Below are 17,884 nucleotides of genomic sequence, written 5' to 3'. Positions count from 1 at the left end.
TAAGTGCTTATCTCATTGCTGATGGGCCAAGAGTATCGCCTTCATACTAAGAACTGAGACCTTCAAAGCTGTTACCCTCATGGATGTAGCTCTTTTTTTGTCATGTAAGAGGTTGTATTCTGATAGTGTGCTGCCCACCTTTGGAAAAGTTCCAAGAATTCAGGACAAGTAGAGATCAGAACCAGTGGTTTTTAAGCAAGACTACTCCTTATAGGGGCCTCAATTTCCTCCACTGTAGAATGGATATAACTGGGTTCAGTCATCTCTTAGAATAACTCATTACCATAGTCATAAAAACAAAATATCTATCACAGACTGTCTGCAGGATTGGATAGGGTTCATGAGATAATAAGATTATAGACAGAGCTAGAAGTCATCTTAGAGGCCAATAAGTCATCATAACCTTCAGAAATTATAGGAGTCATAGTTTATCCCAACAGCTTTCCCTTTATTTTCCAAAACAGCCCAAACTTGTGAAAAGGTGAGAAATGGTCCTTAGAAAATTCCCTGAACATCAAGGAATGTATGCTGGAGGTGTGTGTGTGGGGGGGTGTTTGTGAGCATATGTCATAAACTACCGAGGCAAGTTTCACATAGGTAGAGAGAATTCAATTCAATTAGTTGAGATTCTTCTACACTGCTATAAAGGATGAAGTCAAAGAAAGTAATGTACTTTTTGAAAGAAGATCTTGGACAGAGATGAGATCCAAATGGGAGAGATTATCCAACCTGACATAAAATCTTTTAAATCACTTGGGGATAATGAGATAGACTATGGATAGAGAACCTATCCAAAGAATGTACCTCACACAATAACTCCTACTGAATTCAACTTGACAGCAAAAGAAGTAGTTTGTGTGTGTGTGTGTGTGTGCGTGTGTGTAAAATGCTTCTATTTTAAGCATTTCAGTGTTCCCACATCTATCTTCAAGATTTGTAGAAACCCAGACTATAGATACCAAAAATGAGACCCAGAGAAGGGAAGTAATTCACTAATCTAAGCTTCACAAATCAAGAAACCAAAACTATAACCCAAATCTCCTGAATCCCAGCCCATAGCAAGGAATATCTTCACATTGAGAAGCATGCCAATGCACTGTGGCAGTCAGTTGGGTAGGAAACTGAAGAGGGTCACCAGCATGGAGAGGTGACTAGAACATACTGTGACAATTACTATTATTATTATCATCCCCATTTGGTAGGTGGAGAAACTGAGGCTGAGAGAGTTTAGGAAGAATCTTAATCAGAATTTGAAACCAGGCTTCTCAAGCCCCTAGAAAACCTTCTTATATGAGAATTGGCTGAAGAAACTAGGGACATACAGCCAGGGAAGAAAAAATGAAGGGAAAATACTGGTTGTCTCCAAGGATTAAACAGACAATTAGAGGAAGACAGATTAGGCTTGTTCTTCATGGCACCCAGAGGGCAGAACTAAGGGTTCTGGGAGGAAGTAGCTGAAAGACAGATTTTAGTCGGATGGAAAAGAAAGGACATTGAGAGCATCCTAAGAGCTGAATGGATAAAAAATGTCCTTGTCTTTTGACCCCCAAGATCCCCCTGATAGGCGTATATCTCAAAGAAATTAAGGGAAGAAATCATACAATGTATCCTATGCAGCATAATATTCCTAGGAACACTTTTTGTGGTAGCAAAGAACTGGAAACAAAGAAGATATCCCTTGTTTAGAAAATGTTTAAACAAACGAAGGTTTGGGAATGTAATGGAATATTACTACACTATAAGAAAGGATGAAATGTGAAGAATTGAGAGAAGCCTGGAAGAATGTAATAAATAGAACCAGGAAAACCACAGACACAATGACTTTAATAATGGAGTCATTGAAAGAACCCTTAAAACCTGAAACTGGAACTCTGAATGAGATTGTAACTGTCTGACCAAGTTTGGTCCCAAAAAAGAGATGAGAAAAAGCATCTCTTCCTTCTCTGCAGAGGTGAAGGAATATGGGTGGGGAGTCTTCCATATCTTGCATATACAGGCTGTATTAATGTATGGGTTTGTCTTTTTGAACTACTTCTTTGCTTCTGTCTATCTCATTCTCCTCTCTCTGTCTCTCTGTCTCTCTGTCTCTCTGTCTCTGTCTCTGTCTCTGTCGCTGTCTCTCTCTCTCTCTCTCTCTGTCTCTCTCTGTCTCTGTCTCTGTCTCTCTCTCTCTCAATGTAAGTGTCCCAGGGCAGAACTTCCCCACAGCCAAACCAGGATGCTCCATGAAGGGCCTTTAATCTCAGTCTCTCCTTTTGTGCTTTAGCCTTCAAACACATGGACAATAGAAACATTCCATCCATTATGCCTGCAGCATAGGCATTCTGGGACTACCTCTGATGAGTCAGGGTCCTATTGTCTCTCCTGGATCTTTTATGACAAGCACAAAGATGGTGAATGATCATTGTCACTGCCACAGAATTGCCCTAGTTGGGAGGTGTTCTTTCTTCCCAGAGATTTCAAAATCCACTTTTGAGACCTCTGTCTTCCAAGTCCTGGCCTTCCAGGTTTCCTCAAGGAAAAGTGAAATAAAATAGGCAGCGAGAGTCAGAACAAATATCCTTTAGGGTACTTCTGAGTCACCCAAGAAGTTATTGAGGGATCTTGAGTCGGGCTTATATTATAGTCTATCCCTCTTTCACACAAATGTGAGCATGTGCTTACATGTCTATATGGAATTTGTACATGTGTTCACATATGTTTTGTGCACAGGCATGTCTCTGTAATAATAACTGATCTCTTAATCCCTTTAAGAGACTTTACATACATTATTTCATTTCATCCATACAATAACCCTGTGAAGCAGGAGCTTTTAATATCCCCATTTTCTGGATGATAGAATTGTGACTCATATAATTGGTGACTTGCCCAAGGTGAGGAAGTCCTAAAGGAGACTTTGGAACCAGGCCTTCCTGATTCCAGGTCCACATTCTAGTCATTCTGTCAAGTTCAGACAATGACTAATTAGCCGACCTCAGGCAGCACCCTTAACCCCTTAGACTTTTGCTTTCCTCATCTCTATAATGGGGATAATACTTAAGTAAATCCAGAGCCGTAATCCTCGTGGGGTTTGTATCTGTGTTGCCTGGCCTCTTCTACTAGGTATGTTGTGTTCTATGTGTCTCTGTTTGGGTGTGTATTTTGTGTGTCTGCTTGTGGTGGAAGTGTTTGTGTTGTGTGACTCCGCTGGGTAAATGTGTGTGCCCGTGTAGCAAGTGGGGGTGTGTTGTGACTATGCATCTTTGGGTATTGTGTGTGTGTGTGTGTGTGTTCTGTATCTTCTTTAGCCCTCAGGGATGCAATTAAAGCCTTGCTCTCTGGGGGAGTCTGCAACGGTCCCCAAACATCCCCTGTCACCCCGCGACAGCTACCAATGGAAATTACCCAGGAGCTAATGAGCCGAGCGGAGCCCCGCAGAGCCTGCTGTGAGGCGCAGAGGGCACGGGGAGGGACCGCTGCAAGGGCGCAGGGCCGGGGCGCTCGCCTGGCCCCCCGGGCTCGCTCAGCGGGCTGCCTGGGCCCGGCTCTCCCCCTCCTCCAGCCTGCCCCGCCTCCTCCCCTCCGGGGCAGCCCAGGCTCCAGCGGCTGAGGTGGGGGGGGGTCCCCGCTTGCGCACGAGTGCGCCGGCTCTCCAACTGGGACTGCGGAACCGTCCCCCAGCTCGCCGGAGAGCGCCCTTAGGAGCGGAGCGAGCCAAGCCGAGCCGCGTCTGCAGGCGGCGAGGAGAGTCGGCCCGGCTGACCAGGACCGGACCCCCGCTCTGCGCTCTAGGAGCTCGCCTCCCAGGTAGGGGCTTGGGGGTGCAGAGCGGCTCGGATCCCCGGAATCTTCTCAACAAGGCGTGTTTCCCCTGGTGGTGGCTGGCTCCAGGCCACCTAGGCTAGAGGAAGCAGGGAGTCAGAGGAAAAAGCTGGGGCGGGGGGCAGGCTGCCGGGCTGCTTGGAAGCTCGTTTTGACATAGATGAGGATGAGGGATCCAGGGCAAAGGATGAAGAATCCGGGGCAGGGGATCTAGATTAGAATTGCGGCTGTCGAGGGAGAGCGCGCTGGTTCTTGAGCCCTCGTAAGAATGTGATCTAGATTTGGGGGCTCAGGGCTGGAGTTGTAGGGGTTTCTCCTATCTGATCTCCAGTCAGGTTGGTCGGAGAGGAACTGGGATGCTGCGAGGTCAAGGTCTCCAACCAGACTTGGGAGCATCTAAAATAGGTTGGGTGGAGTTGGGACAAGGTAGGAAAGGGATAACCTATGGAAGGGCTGGGTGGATCAGTCCACCTTCTTGGTGCTGGAGGTGGGAAGGGTACAGAAACTGGGTCCAGGAATGTGGAGGTCAGTGGACTGCCAGTCTTCCCCCATCAAGACCCTCCCGACCTATTCTTAGAGGTCCTTGGAGGAGGCTGTAAGGGTGGGGGGCGGGAATGGCTGGAGAGTTTGGGGAGAAGGAAGAGAGAAGAATGAGAAGGGAAGAAGGGAAGGTTCAAGAGAGGGAAGTTAGCACAATGGCTACATTGGTCATCCATCTTTTGACCATAAGATCAATTTTTAATGACTGCTCTTATCTCACCTAAGGAGAGAGGGAAGATTTGTTTTTGTTTTTTGGTTCTGTTTTTTGCAAGGCAATGGGATTAAGTGACTTGCCCAGGTCACACAGGTAGGTAATTATTAAAGTGTCTGAGGTCAAATTTGAACTCAGATCCTCCTGACTTCAGGGTGGGTGCTCTGTGCCACCTAGCTGCCCTGAAAGGGAAGGTTTTGGCAAGGACTGACCAGGGCAAAGGTCTTATGCTTATATGTGAATAGCTTTTTGTGCCTATTTTTAAAACCGTCTACGTGAGTACCTGAATCTCCAAAAATGTGCATGTCTATGAATATGTCTATTTGTGTTTCTATGTATATCACATCTCTGTGCATAGCTGAAGGTGTGCCTCTAGGTGTATGTACTATTAACCTATATTACCTTATAGATATCCCCATCTGTAGACAGAAAGATGGAGCTACCCTCTGAGTAATGGCCAAGACCTTGACCCCACAGAACCCCACAGAGCTGTGCCCAATATGACAGCACATGAGACAGGAGAAACCCCTACAGCTAGGGGTGTGTGTACATGAGGGTGTGTTTATATGTATATGTCCCTATGAATCTGTCTGTATGTACATCTATGCCAAATGAGGGTGTATCTTTATCAGTGTGTTAGTGTGAGATTGAGTTTGTCTGTTTTTGTTGTGTGTTTGTGTGTGTGTATGTGTGTGTATGATATGTATGTTTATATATACACCAAATCAAACCAAAACAGCACCAGGAGGCAGTGTGCTTTTCAGACAGATGGAAAAATACCCATTTCAGTGAAACTGAAAAAGGCATCCAATCTTTCTTAGGGCAAAAAAGTAAAAAGAAATTGGACCCCATGTACCCTTACTAGCCTCTTTTCTTCCCCTTCCACTGAAGATCCTAGAAGGATGTCCAGGCCTCACATGGTTAAAGCCAAAACTACTGGCTCCCCTCTACTCATACTCTGCCAAGCAAAGAGGGCACGGGGCCCGATTACTTTCTCTCTGCCTGCCTCACACACTTGCTTAAGCTAAAAATAAAAATTTCAGCCAGGCCTAAGAGGGCAGATGTGTTTACCCTTCCTCTTTACAGCTGAGCAGGTTTATCTCAAGTCCTGGAGATAGTAAAACCAAATTACCTTACAGTACCCCCCCCCATATTCCTTATCACAGTCTTCTCTATGCCAATCCCCAAATATGATAATATTCCCCTCTCAACCTGCAAAATCCTCAAAATCTTGTCTTCCAAACTTCTTTTCTCCCCATAAAATTCTCATATTCTGTCTCCAAATGACTGATTCTCTATCTCTCCCTCACTAAAAAAAATCCTAACATTCTTCCCCCAAACCCTGTCTTTGAACAACTTTTTCCTTTGGTCCCCCAAATCCCATCCCTTTGCCCCCAACATTTGACCTTTTTCCTTTCTCTTAGATCTCAATATCCAGGTCCCTCCAAAATTTGCCCCACCCCAGTTCTGTTTGTCATATTTGTCCTAACATCCTGTCCACTAAATTGTACCTATGATATCTGTTCCCCCAATCCTAACATTCTGCACCCCCCAACTCACATCTCAATAGTCTGCCTGCATTGCCTTCCTCCAAATCCTATCTTTATCTTCCATAGAGTTGCAGAAAGCCTCTAGAGACCTGGAGTCCAGGGCAAGATGGGGAATCTCTAGATCCCAGGACTCTGTTGCTATGCAGTGATTGAGTCACTGCAGGTAAGGTTCTATGAGTAGGCTCAGAGGGGGTAAAATAAATTCTCCCTAGGCCCCAAGGCCTCTTAGTGCCCTTCCCTGAGCCAGCCCTGCTTTGTCTTCATCAAGTGGCTGGGTCATGGCTCCATCTGCCTTGGGGGCTCTGGCCACAGATACTCCTCTCTACCCCAGAAAAGATTCAAATTACCTCTCACACCTTGCCCTTTGTTGTTTCCATTCTTTGTGCCATTCCTTCATTCCTTAATTCTGTAAATACTTCCTGGACACTAGTTCTATGCTAATGCCTGTCATGGGTTCCCTTACCTCCACCTATCTTTTGTTAGAGTAACTCAAAAATGGTTTGAAACCCAGTTTTTATTCCCAGAATTCCGGGCAAGCATTGTGTAGAAATGACTGGGGATTAGATATTAAGAGATATAGGTTTGGACAGCTAGGTGGCACAATAGATAGAGCACTGGCCCTGGACTCAGGAGTACCTGAGTCCAAATCCAGCACTTAATAAGGCCACTGTGTGGCCTTGGGCAAGCCACTTAACCCCACTGCCTTGCAAAAAAAAAAAAAACTATAAATAAAAATAAAAAAGAGGGAGATATAGGTTCTATGATTCAGCCATCAAGTCAATTTATAGCCTTGAGCAAGGCTTTCTGGGTCTCTCTGAAGACATATCTAAGATAATATGCTTAATAACTTTATTAGTTCTTAACTTTGGGAGGATGGTAAATGTGCTCAGGTTGATTTTAAATGCATATAATGAAGTACAGGCCATCTCTAAAGTCTCGATACAGCATTAAGATTCAATAGTGAGGGGACTTCTGGAACACCTATCCATAGGATTACAAAGGAAACCAATTATATTGAAATAAAGATATAATTTTTTTCCCAATCCAAATTCCCATAGTCCCTGAAAGCAGTCTAAGGTCCCCTATGATTATAGCTTTTAGTATAGATAATCCTAAAATTTCTCTTCTAGCTAAAATACTCATATTTTAAAAGTTTTATTACTTCCTCACTTTCATATCATACCTTAAGTTCTGAATAGCCCTTCTTCCCTCTCTCCCATCCTTTGTCTCAAAGGATTAAGAGAGAGAAAAACAGACAGAGGTAGAGAGAAATAGTCAGGCAAAACTAATCAATACTACACATTCATCAATCAACAGGCATTATCTAAGGTCATTGGACCAGGTACCTACTACATCTGATCACATATTCAATGTTCCACACTCCCAGTCTTTCATTTCTCTGAATAAGGGAGGGAGCTACATTTTCTGAAATCTTTTCTGGGGCTAACCAGCTTTAATAGCAGGAGAAGCACCTACTTTTCTCTGCCCTCAGCCTTTCCTTGGGTTTAGCATATTTCTTTAGCAAGCTCAAACAGAGATGATAATAAATATTTCATAAATCATTGACCATTTCTATAGTATTTTAAGGTTGACAAGGTACTTTCCTCACTTTAAAGCCTCATTTTGAGGAAATGGGGGCCTGATATTTTACTCTTTCATTATAGGTTCTAAGATATAGGAAATCATTTAAATATTGAAACTGCAAGATGCAAATATTTTTAAAGGAAAACTGGTCCTTTTAACATGCAGTTGACTAAAGCAGTAGTTATAGAGTAAGAGAATTCTCCATCATGAGTTCTATTCATACCAACTTTGTGAGACAGATGGCACAAATAATTATAAAAACTCATTTATATTTTACATAAAGATTTACAAAGCTCTTTATGGATCTCTCATTTGATCCTTATAACAATCCTTTTGTTGTTGTTCAGATGTTTTTCAGTTGTGTCCAACTCTTCATGATCCTATTAAGGGTTTTCTTGGCAAAGATGCCAATTCCTCTTTCTGCTCATTTACAGATGAGGAAACTGAGGCCAACAGGGTTATGTGATGGGTCAGACATCTGAGGCCAGTTTTTGAACCCAGGAAAAGGGGTCTCCTTAACTTCAGGCCCAGCACTTTATCCATCATGTCACCTAGCTGCCCTGGGAAGTAGATACAATTATTAACCCCATTTTACAGATTAGGAAATTGAGTTAAAGGTTAAGTGATTTGCCTGTAGACACATAGCTAGAGATCAAATTTGAATTCAGGTCTTTCTGACTCCAGTCCCAGCACTGTATCCACTGCATCACCTAGCCGTTCTATTTTCATTCCCATTTTCCTGGAGGATGGTACTGAAACTCATGAAGCTGAAGGAACTTGCCCACTCAAACTCAAGTTACCTGGCTCCCTGCCTAAGGCTCTCTCCATTACAGCACCCTGCTTTTTAAATGTAGCATTCAAGAAGAAAGACTGGGATTTGGCAGTCTTTCCTCCTCCCTTCACTTCCAAGATGATTTAGAAAGTTCTTATTCAGACCTTTGGAGGACCCCTAAACTCCTAGATGGTCATTTCTAAGGCAGGGCTAGAATTGGGGTAAGAGATGGCATGGTACTGATTCCCAAGAGCATATGAAACCTTGATGATTGTGACTCGCCAAAGTTGCTTAAAAGGCTCCTTCTGATCCTGCTTTAATGGTCTCCTCCCTGTCCATTCTATTGATTTTATTTCTTCTTCTAATAGGAGCCACAAAACACAATCCTATTCCTAGCTCCGCTCCTGTCTTCCTCTTACTGTCTATCCAGAATTGAAAATGATAGAACTATAAACCCTAAAATGTCAGAGCTAAAAGGCACTTTAGAACAAAAGGGACTTTAAGAATATAGACTATTAGAAATGGGCTGCTAGAGACAATTCTGGTCAAATCCACATATTTTACAAGAGTAAGAAACCAAGGTCCAGAAAGAGGAGGTGATCTGCTTGGATCACAGAACTAATTTGGTGGCAGAGTCAGGATCAGAACCCAGTTTTCCTGTTTATAAATTATTTCTACTAGCAGTTAGTACAGTGACTAAAGCACTGGATGAGGAGTCAAGAAGACCTGACTTCAAATCCTTCTTTAGCAGTATAAATTTGAGCAAGTCATTTAACTGTTATCTACCAAGGGTACCCCAACTGAAAAATGGGGATGATAATAGCACCCACCTCCAAAGATGATTGAAAGAATCAAATGAGATATCTGTAAAGTGCTCTGTAAACCTTAAAGTAATATAAAAATTCTATTAATTCTTCCTGTCAATGATTCTAAGTCCATCCCAACACAGATCCAGAACCTGTTCCCCTCTCCTGACCTCTTCTAGAGTCTAGGGGCATGTGCTGCTCATCTAGTCCTGAACCCCCTCTGCTCCATCCCTGTACCCTTCATCTCAGTTGTCCTTTGCTGTTGAAACCTGACTCAAATTCAAATCATAGTCAAAACAGTCCTGGTTTACCACATGCAGGTTCTGTGTGTGTGAAATCCATCTGACTCAGCCTATGTAAAGTGACCCACCCTCTGGTCCCAGGGACACCAATGAAACTTAGAGCATTGACACCATTGACAGTGGGCAGCTGTAGGAAATGAGTCTACATTTTTTTCAGGGGGAGAGTATAGTCAAGATTGTGTCCTGACCCACTTTTAATTAGCTAAGTGATCAGTGACCTAGAGGAAGGGGAGGGGCAAGGTGGTATCATTGGATCACTGGATTTTTTTTTTTTTAGCTGGAAGATGCTTTAGAGAGAAGTAGCATATAGGGGTAGTTAAAGGAGGCTTGAGTTTGGAAGGAGAGAACCTTGATTCAAATCCTGGACCACTACTGCTTGTCTCTGACTTTGGGTAAGTCACTTCCTCCTGAGCAGCTCCTCTTCTGACTGCTGCCATCACCACACTGAGACTACCTCTCATTCCTGTTGCTCCCTACTTGTCCAGGAACTCCTTATCTAGCTGTCGAGACCTAGAGGTTGCCATCCTGGGGCACCAGTTTCCTGGTGTTCATGATTCCCTGGAGGTGCCATGTAGCTAGGCAGTTTCCATGGAGGGAAGCAAATTCAGGCATGTCCCAATGGACTTCTTTCAACTCAACTTCCCAACTTGGCTTTTCTTTCTCTGACTCTTCAAGCTCCCTTTCAAGGACCAAGTTCAAACAGATAGTTCCAAGATTGAACATGGTACAAATCATGAATCAGTCAATTATACTGCAAGCAGCGTTCTCACTTCCCATGACAAGGCAAACCCACACCTTGGTAAGGAAACATCATTGACACCCTAGAACTTCTTTTGCCAGGTCATTGAGGATCCAGGACAATACCTGGACACACCCAAAGCATATTAAAATGAAATTTAATCAAGATTAACTTGATTGTTGTCATTTTCTCCTGTTGTCATTTCAGTCGTTTTTAGTTGTGTCTGACTCTTAGTGAGTTTTCTTAGCACAGATGTTGGAGTAGTTTGCCATCTTCTCCAGCTCATCTTACAGATGAGGAAACTGAGGCAAATAAGATTAAATGACTATCCCAGCTAAGTCTCCGAGACCAGATTTAATGAGTCTTCTTGACTCCAGGCTGGACACTCTATGGTGTCATTTAGCTGCCCCTGCAAGTCCTTCTAGCAGTGAATTATCTATCTCTATCACCTCAATTTAGAGATAGGGAAATAAAGAGGTTAAATGGCTTGCCCCCAACCCAGATCTTGCTCCCTTCCAACACATTATAGGCTGGGAAAGTGTGGAATGATTGTACCCTTGCATGTCTTGTTTTCTCTCTCTGGTTCCTTTAGCTTTTCATTAGAACCAGAGCAGACAGAAGAGAAAAATTCAAAATGTTCCTTTTGTCAAAAGTATTGGGAGAAGATTCAGATTATAAGAAGAAGATTATAGGAAGAAGATTGTGGTAACACAGATTTAGAGCTAGAAGGAACTTCAATGATATCTTGTCCAATCCCTTCATTTTGGAGATGAGAAAAGAGGCTCTAGGAAGTGAAAAGAAACCAAACCCAGGGATGTACAGATAATAAGAGGTGGAATTGAGACCTGAGGGCTTCTGATTTCAGATCTATTGCTGCTGCTCTTCCAGGGGAGTTAAGAATTCCTGGGACATTTGGAGATTTTTGGTGGATTTAAATTAAATAGGGTAAAAAAAATTATTTAGAGATTCTTACATCTCATAACCCAGGACAGTGGGGTGGGATGGATCAGACGTATGTCTAGTAGACCCATGATTGAGATGACCAGGGCCTGGGAATCTCTGGATCCCCAGAATAGAGATTAGAAGGAGCAGCATATCTTGGTAAAAGATTGAATGTGTGGAGCCCAGGTGGATTTGGTTGTTTTTTGTTTTTTGTTTTTGTTTTTGTTTTTGCAAGGCAGTGGGGTTAAGTCAGGACTCTGAGTCTTGTGGGAATGGAACCTTCCACAATCTCCCTGGCAAGCCATCCAATGTACACGTGATTGGAGGGAGCTCGGCGGGACTAAAGGTCAGTCTGTGACCTTGATCTGAACAAAGTTAAGGACCAGAGTTGGTTAGTTGTTAACTTGGGGTTGAAGTTAGTAATCATATAGAACCAATGTTGGGGTCATTCTGAGGGGTCTGCTCAGTCTGGAGTCACAATTTGGGGTCAATCTAGTTAAGGAGTTAATAGTATTAAAGTCTTCTACTGAACTTACCAAAACTCAAAACAACTCCATGAAGGAATCAAGTTCAGGTATTGACTATTTTACAGGCAAAAAGGAGTACTTTCAAAGTTTTTTCACCAAAAGACTTATTTTTCTCACCTAAGGAGTTCTGGAATACAGACCAGGTTCCAAAGGTTTTTTGCAGGATGGGAAGAGGATATTTTGGAATGATGAAATCCTGGTTCTTGTGGGGGTTTAGAATCTGATGGGGAAAGATAGCACACAAAAGGGAACTGGAAAGGGGTATGGGAGGGTTAAGAGAGTACCTGTGCTCAGGTATTGGTGTTCCTGTTGGTGTTGAAGTTCAGAAAGTTTCACAGAATGGAAATTCATCAACATGGAACTTATCAATGGGAGAAGAGGGTTGGCAAAATGGAAGGATGTCCCAGGGCAAGATGATCTCAGGAAATCATGGAAATAGAATGTCAGATTCAGAGATCTTTATATTGGCTGGTTTTTCTGGAACATTGCATAAGAATGGGATGAACAAAGAATGGAGAATCAAGGATAAGATAAAGGAGGGAAAGCTTGGAAATAGATTGTGGATAGGCTTAAATGTCAGGCTGATAAGTTTTTATTTTATAGAAGAGGCAATAGGTTTACATGTGTAACCTATATCTGATTGCTTACCTTTTTCAAGGAGAGAGGAGGGAAGGAGAGGTAAAATAAATAAAATGCTTTAAATAAATATGCTAAAGAATTGGGGGAAAAAGAACGAATAGATTGCTGCAGATTTCCAAGCAATGAAGTGAAATAGTCCCTTAGGAAGATTATTTTGGCATCTATGTATAATAAGAGATTGGAAAAAGGATAGACTAGAGGCAGGGAGACTAGTTAAGAGACATTATAGTGGTTCAGGAGAGAAATGACAAAGACTTGTCTTCCTGATTGACTAAAGTTAATTAGGGTAATAGAAGATTGATGCAAGATATTGTGGAGGCAGAATGAATAAGTCTGGGCAATCAATAGTATATGGGGTTGGGAAGTGAGGTATTAAAAAAAGGCTAATTTGACTTCAGGTTATGAACCTGATGGGAGAAGGGTTGAAAGGAAGCTGGCCAGAAATTTAGATGAGAGGAAAAGAAGAGTTCTGTTTTGAAACGTCAAATGACATTTAAATGGCAATATTCAGCAGGAGCTTCAGGGTGTTGCAGTATATAGATTGCTGGGCCTGGAGTTAGGAAAACTCATCTTCTTGAGTTTTAATATGGCTTTAAATACTTACTAGCGACCCTGGCCAAGTCACTTAACCCAATTGCTCTGTTTCTTCATCTGTAAAATGAGCTGGAAAAGGACATGGCAAATCACTCCAGTATCCCTGCCAAGGATGGGTAAATGGGTTGGACGTGACTGAACAATCCAACAAGACACTGGCAGCATGGATATGAGCTCTGGAGAGACTTTAGGACTGTACATAACAGATTTGAAAGTTAAAAGTAAAGATGATCATTGAACCCATAATGAGATTATCAAGGAAAGAAAGGGAAGAGGAGAGGAAAGGGCCCAGGTCAAGAGAAGTAAAATTTAAAAACAATTAGACAAAGTCTAGTTGGAAGCTGGATGCTTGTGGGGTGATATAGGTAGTAGTGATGATGGTGAAATTGATATGTGTGTGTGTGTGTGTGTGTGTGTGTGTGTGTGTGTGTGTGTGTGTGATTTCATTGAAATCAAAATTCCCTATGATGAATTTATTCAGCCAATGCTGCAATTTATGGTCTTAGAGTGATACCTGGGGCACTGAGAATTTAAATAATTTGCTCAGGGTGATGCTTGTTTAATAAATCAGTTGTAGGAATATACACTTTTAGGTTTAATTTAATCATGAACATTTCCCCTTTACTTTCTTAAGTCTAAAGACTGACAAAAGGATAAACCGAGGTAGCATTTGCCCGGGAGGTGTAAATGCTCATACTGAGTTTCACCAGCAGCTCTCACATTAATTTGAGATGAATGACCCTAGCAACTCCCTGCCCCAGGCCTTCCTGCCCCTGAAGTCAGCACTCTATCCACTGACTATACCATGCAGTTGCTACTGGTGGAGGTGGGTTGTTAGTTAACTGATGGTGATGCTGGTAAAGATTTGAATACAGCTGTTATTGATCACTGAGCTTTGAGCCTGTTTCCTCATCTGTAAGATAAGGATAATGATTTTTGTTCTGCTTGACCCAAAAGTATTGTGAAGATTCAATGCAATAATGGATATTAAGGGGCTTTGGAAAGTGAAAAGGGATTAATAGTAAACATTACTGCATAGGCCCTGGGCCTCAGTTGAATCCGGGGGTCCTCAGCTGACAACTCATTCTCTCCCCCTTCTATCTGCATTCAGCCGGAGGAAAGAAAAATTGACCTCTCTTCCAGAACAAGTTCATTGAGGTTGATAGACTGGTGTATTTGGTCTCCCTGGGATAAGAACCCAAATCCATAATGGTTTTGTCCCATTCTCAGTTGCTGGGATGGATAGTCCTTGCCTCTAAATTCCTTTTTTCCTCTCCCTCTACTTCCAGACTGTTCTTGGAATTACCAGCTCTCCAGGCATCATGGAAGAGTGGGATGTGCCCCAGATGAAAAAGGAAGTAGAGAGTCTGAAATACCAACTGGCTTTCAAGAGGGAGATGTCTTCAAAAACAATACCTGAGTGAGTCTCCACTGGACCTTGCAAGTCCCTTCCAGTGAACCTCCCTTCTTTCACAGGTCAAAAGTGGAGAAAGGGGTCATTGTTGGGAAAAGCAATCATATTTGGATAGTGTAAGCTGTGACCCAAATACACAAATCACATTCAAATTGTTTGCAAACAAACAGTTCCAAACAGCTGCCTCTGACTTGACCCTCCGGGGTCCCCAGAGTTTATTTAATATCTAGCAAAGAGTTCTGGGGATGAGACAGGTTCCAGAGTGGTCTGTGAAATGGGGGCAGAGTTCCTTTAGGGAACACCTTCCCCCTTGGGTACCATGATGCTTCCACTCCCCCTCTTCTGGCTCTTCAAGTCCAGTCTAAGGCCAAATGATCCAGTAAATTCTTTTGGCAAGACTTTAGGAAGCCTAGACCATGAATACAAAAATGAAATATCGCCTGTCCTCCAGCAGTAGCACAGTGGGTCAGCCTGCCCTAGGTAATAAAATACAAAATATAGCTTGGGGGAGCCCAGAGGAAGAATTTTGTTAGGTGATTGCTACTGAAATTTGAGAGAGCAACAGAGACTAGAAATGTCCATAGGTCATTTGCCAGGGCTTCCGCTATAGCCTTAAGCTGGTGAATCAATGAGAGGCAATGTGGGAGCAAGGGAAAAAATACTGGATTTGGACAGGAAGCCCAGGTACTTAACCTTCAAAGAAATCAAGGAAAGTGAAGAAAGGAGACATCGGGCCTCTGAACGAAGCATAACCTGCCCTCTCTAAACTTCTGGATGTGAATATTCCCTGGGACCCCTACTTAGGGAAGGATGCAGGGCAGGGGTGACTGATGGATAGAGATAGGAGGGGCAATGACAGAAGAAATCTGAGGAAGGGGCAGAGTTCTTCTTTGAGGAGGTTTAGAAGGCATTTTTGTTATTTGTCCTTTGTTCTCAGACAACCGTGCCATCAGGAAGGTGATGCTATGACATGCAAGTGAACTGGAGTTAGGTGAGGGAGGGCTGGGTAGGATGGAGTGGGATGGGAGGGGCAGAGCAAGCAGAGAAAGGGGTGGTGGGAGCTGCCGTGACTTCCCCAGCCACAGTCTTCCTCTTCTTGGGATATCTGTAATTTAGGTCTGGGACATGAATCTCAACACAGTCCTAACAGAATTCCTTCTTCCCACCCTTCAATATCCTCAGCCCTGATCAGGACTCCAAGGATGAGGCTGCTCCCAAGGAGGGATCTGCGGGAGCTATGCAAGCTCATAGAAGATGCCTTCTCTCCCTCCCCATTCCCCCCAAAATCAATTCCTTTATTTATCTCCCCAGATGTGGCTTTGGTCTTTTTTTATTTGTTTTTTAAGGCAATAGGGTTAAGTGACTTGCCCTAGCTAAGTATTAAACTTGTGAGGCTGCATTTGAACGCAGTTCCTCCTGATTCCAGGATGGATGCTCTATCCATTGCACTATCTAGCTGCCCCTCAGATGTAGCTTTGGAAAGGAAATGGGCACTCATATGAATGTATATTTAGGATGAGCCAGTCCCCTTCTCCCTTTGCCTCCTGGATGGAAAAGGAACTAGGGGCAGCTAAAGTGGAGCAGTGGATAGAGCACAGACCTGAGTTCAAATCTAGTCTGTCACTGTCTGATCTTGGGGAAGTCAGTTAACTCCAAATACCTCAAAAAAAGGGGAAAGGAGGGGCAGCTAGGTGGCACAGCGGATAAAGCACCGGCCTTGGAGTCAGGAGTACCTGGGTTCAAATCCGGTCTCAGACACTTAATAATTACCTAGCTGTGTGGCCTTGGGCAAGCCACTTAACCCCATTTGCCTTGCAAAAAAAAAAAACCTTAAAAAAAAAAAGGGGAAAGGAACAAGATCACTCCAGAAGCTGATAGCTTATGTGGGACTAAAAAGCAGGAACAAAGGAGATGAGGAAGACTGAAAGAGGAAGACTATGGATTCATTTGCATACATGTTTTTGCATATATGCTATAATACACTTTGGATATTTGTATATCATTTGTAGCTGTCATTGTGGTGTACCATCTGTTCTCAATGAACTAGGCCTTAGTCCAAGAGGGGCTCAGATGGTGGGTGGAGATGGAGCCGATGGGCTCAGGCTGGGTATGAGTGTTGGCTTAACAAGAACCATTTGGTTGTGGAGCAACCCAACTGGTCTTGTGCATTGGTCTAAACGTCCTAGGGGACCCCTTCAGATCCTGGCTATTCTAACTCTCCAGAGCCATATGCCAAACTAGCCACAAGTCTCAAATGCAAGCCCTTCTAGAAGCTAGCTTGCCTGGCAGACCTGAACCCAGCCTTGATCCTGGGTGAAAGACCCAAAAGATATAATAATATCATTAATACTTCCTATCATATCTTTGTCCTCAAGGGCCTGAGGCTGTAACCCAGAGAAGGAAACAACTCAAGGTTGCATATATATAAACCTAGACTTCAATACCCCAGGGGTCTTTCTACCATACTTTTTTTTTTTAAACAATGTTGGTTAAGTGACTTACCTAGATCACACAGGTACTAAGTGTCTGAAGCCAGATTTGCACTTGGGTCGTTTTTGACTCCAAGGCCAGGACTCTACCTGCTGTGCCACCAATGGGAATGAACCCTGTGATTCCGGTCATGCATTTTAAAGATGCAGAAACCAACTCAGAAGTGATCTGCCCACAGCCATACAGTGGTTTGTTCATGCTCTAAGTCCACTGGCCTCCCTGGACACTGAACTTCTTTCCCTCTTCCTGCAGACTGCTGAAGTGGATTGAAGATGGAATCCCCAATGATCCATTTCTGAACCCTGATCTGATGAAGAACAACCCCTGGGTGGAGAAGGGAAAATGTACCATCCTGTAGTGAATGGCTCCAGTTCTCCCTCCCAGACCCACCCTGGAGCAGCAGTCAACCAACCAGGGCAGTGGATTCTTCCTCAAACACTCCACTCCCTCCCACCAACTCAATCTCTTTTGTGTGGTTTTCAATTAGGTTCATTGCCGCACTAATGCAACCTTATTAATTATTGCCTTGGCTTCTGATTTGTATGTGGATTGGGGGGTGGGGAGGGATGGAGGCTGGATGTCAAATTCTAAAGGGCAGGGACAAGGGAGCAATTAGGGTTTGGGGAAAGGTTAACTCATTCAGAGAAGAGTTTGGGTTCCACTGAGATATAGGATAAGAACCACCATTTAAATGACCATGGTAGGATAGAAAAGGAGGGAGAAATATTCTGGCTAGTCTTATGATAACGGGGCTTTCATTTAATGATGTTGACACTTGAGTAAAACCATTCAGACCTTTTTTGGGGGTGGGGGAGTAGAGGGGAAATTGTAAACGAATAATTTTTGTAAAAAAAAAAGACTTTTCAATGGTTTTCAATACTTTTGTATATTGTAGGATATACAATTTTGCAGTCAACAGGTCAACCATGCAGGAAATTAAGGTTTTACATAAATAAAAACAAAGCAATACTTC

At 43.2% G+C, this 17,884-nt stretch overlaps 1 protein-coding gene across 3 annotated transcripts; it reads left to right on the top strand.

Annotated features, from left to right (window-relative positions):
- The first annotated feature begins 2,984 nt into the window (after window positions 1-2,984).
- On the top strand, window positions 2,985-17,883 carry GNG13 (G protein subunit gamma 13). 3 transcript variants are annotated; one of them, XM_074197114.1, is made up of 3 exons: window positions 2,985-3,102; window positions 14,297-14,427; window positions 17,164-17,883. In XM_074197114.1, the coding sequence occupies exons 2-3, from the start codon at window positions 14,330-14,332 to the stop codon at window positions 17,267-17,269; spliced, it is 204 nt and encodes a 67-aa protein (XP_074053215.1). In that variant the 5' UTR covers window positions 2,985-3,102; window positions 14,297-14,329; the 3' UTR covers window positions 17,270-17,883. The 3 variants fall into 3 exon arrangements, with proteins under 3 accessions (XP_074053215.1, XP_074053214.1, XP_074053216.1); XM_074197113.1 differs by lacking the exon at window positions 2,985-3,102 and adding an exon at window positions 3,677-3,786; XM_074197115.1 differs by lacking the exon at window positions 2,985-3,102 and adding an exon at window positions 11,530-11,593.
- The last annotated feature ends 1 nt before the right edge of the window (window position 17,884 follows it).

Source organism: Macrotis lagotis, chromosome 8 (assembly GCF_037893015.1).
Source record: "Macrotis lagotis isolate mMagLag1 chromosome 8, bilby.v1.9.chrom.fasta, whole genome shotgun sequence".
NCBI classification, from domain to species: domain Eukaryota; kingdom Metazoa; phylum Chordata; class Mammalia; order Peramelemorphia; family Peramelidae; genus Macrotis; species Macrotis lagotis.
The sequence above is the reverse complement of the archived record's forward strand: the minus strand, read 5'-3'. Positions and strand labels throughout refer to the sequence as shown.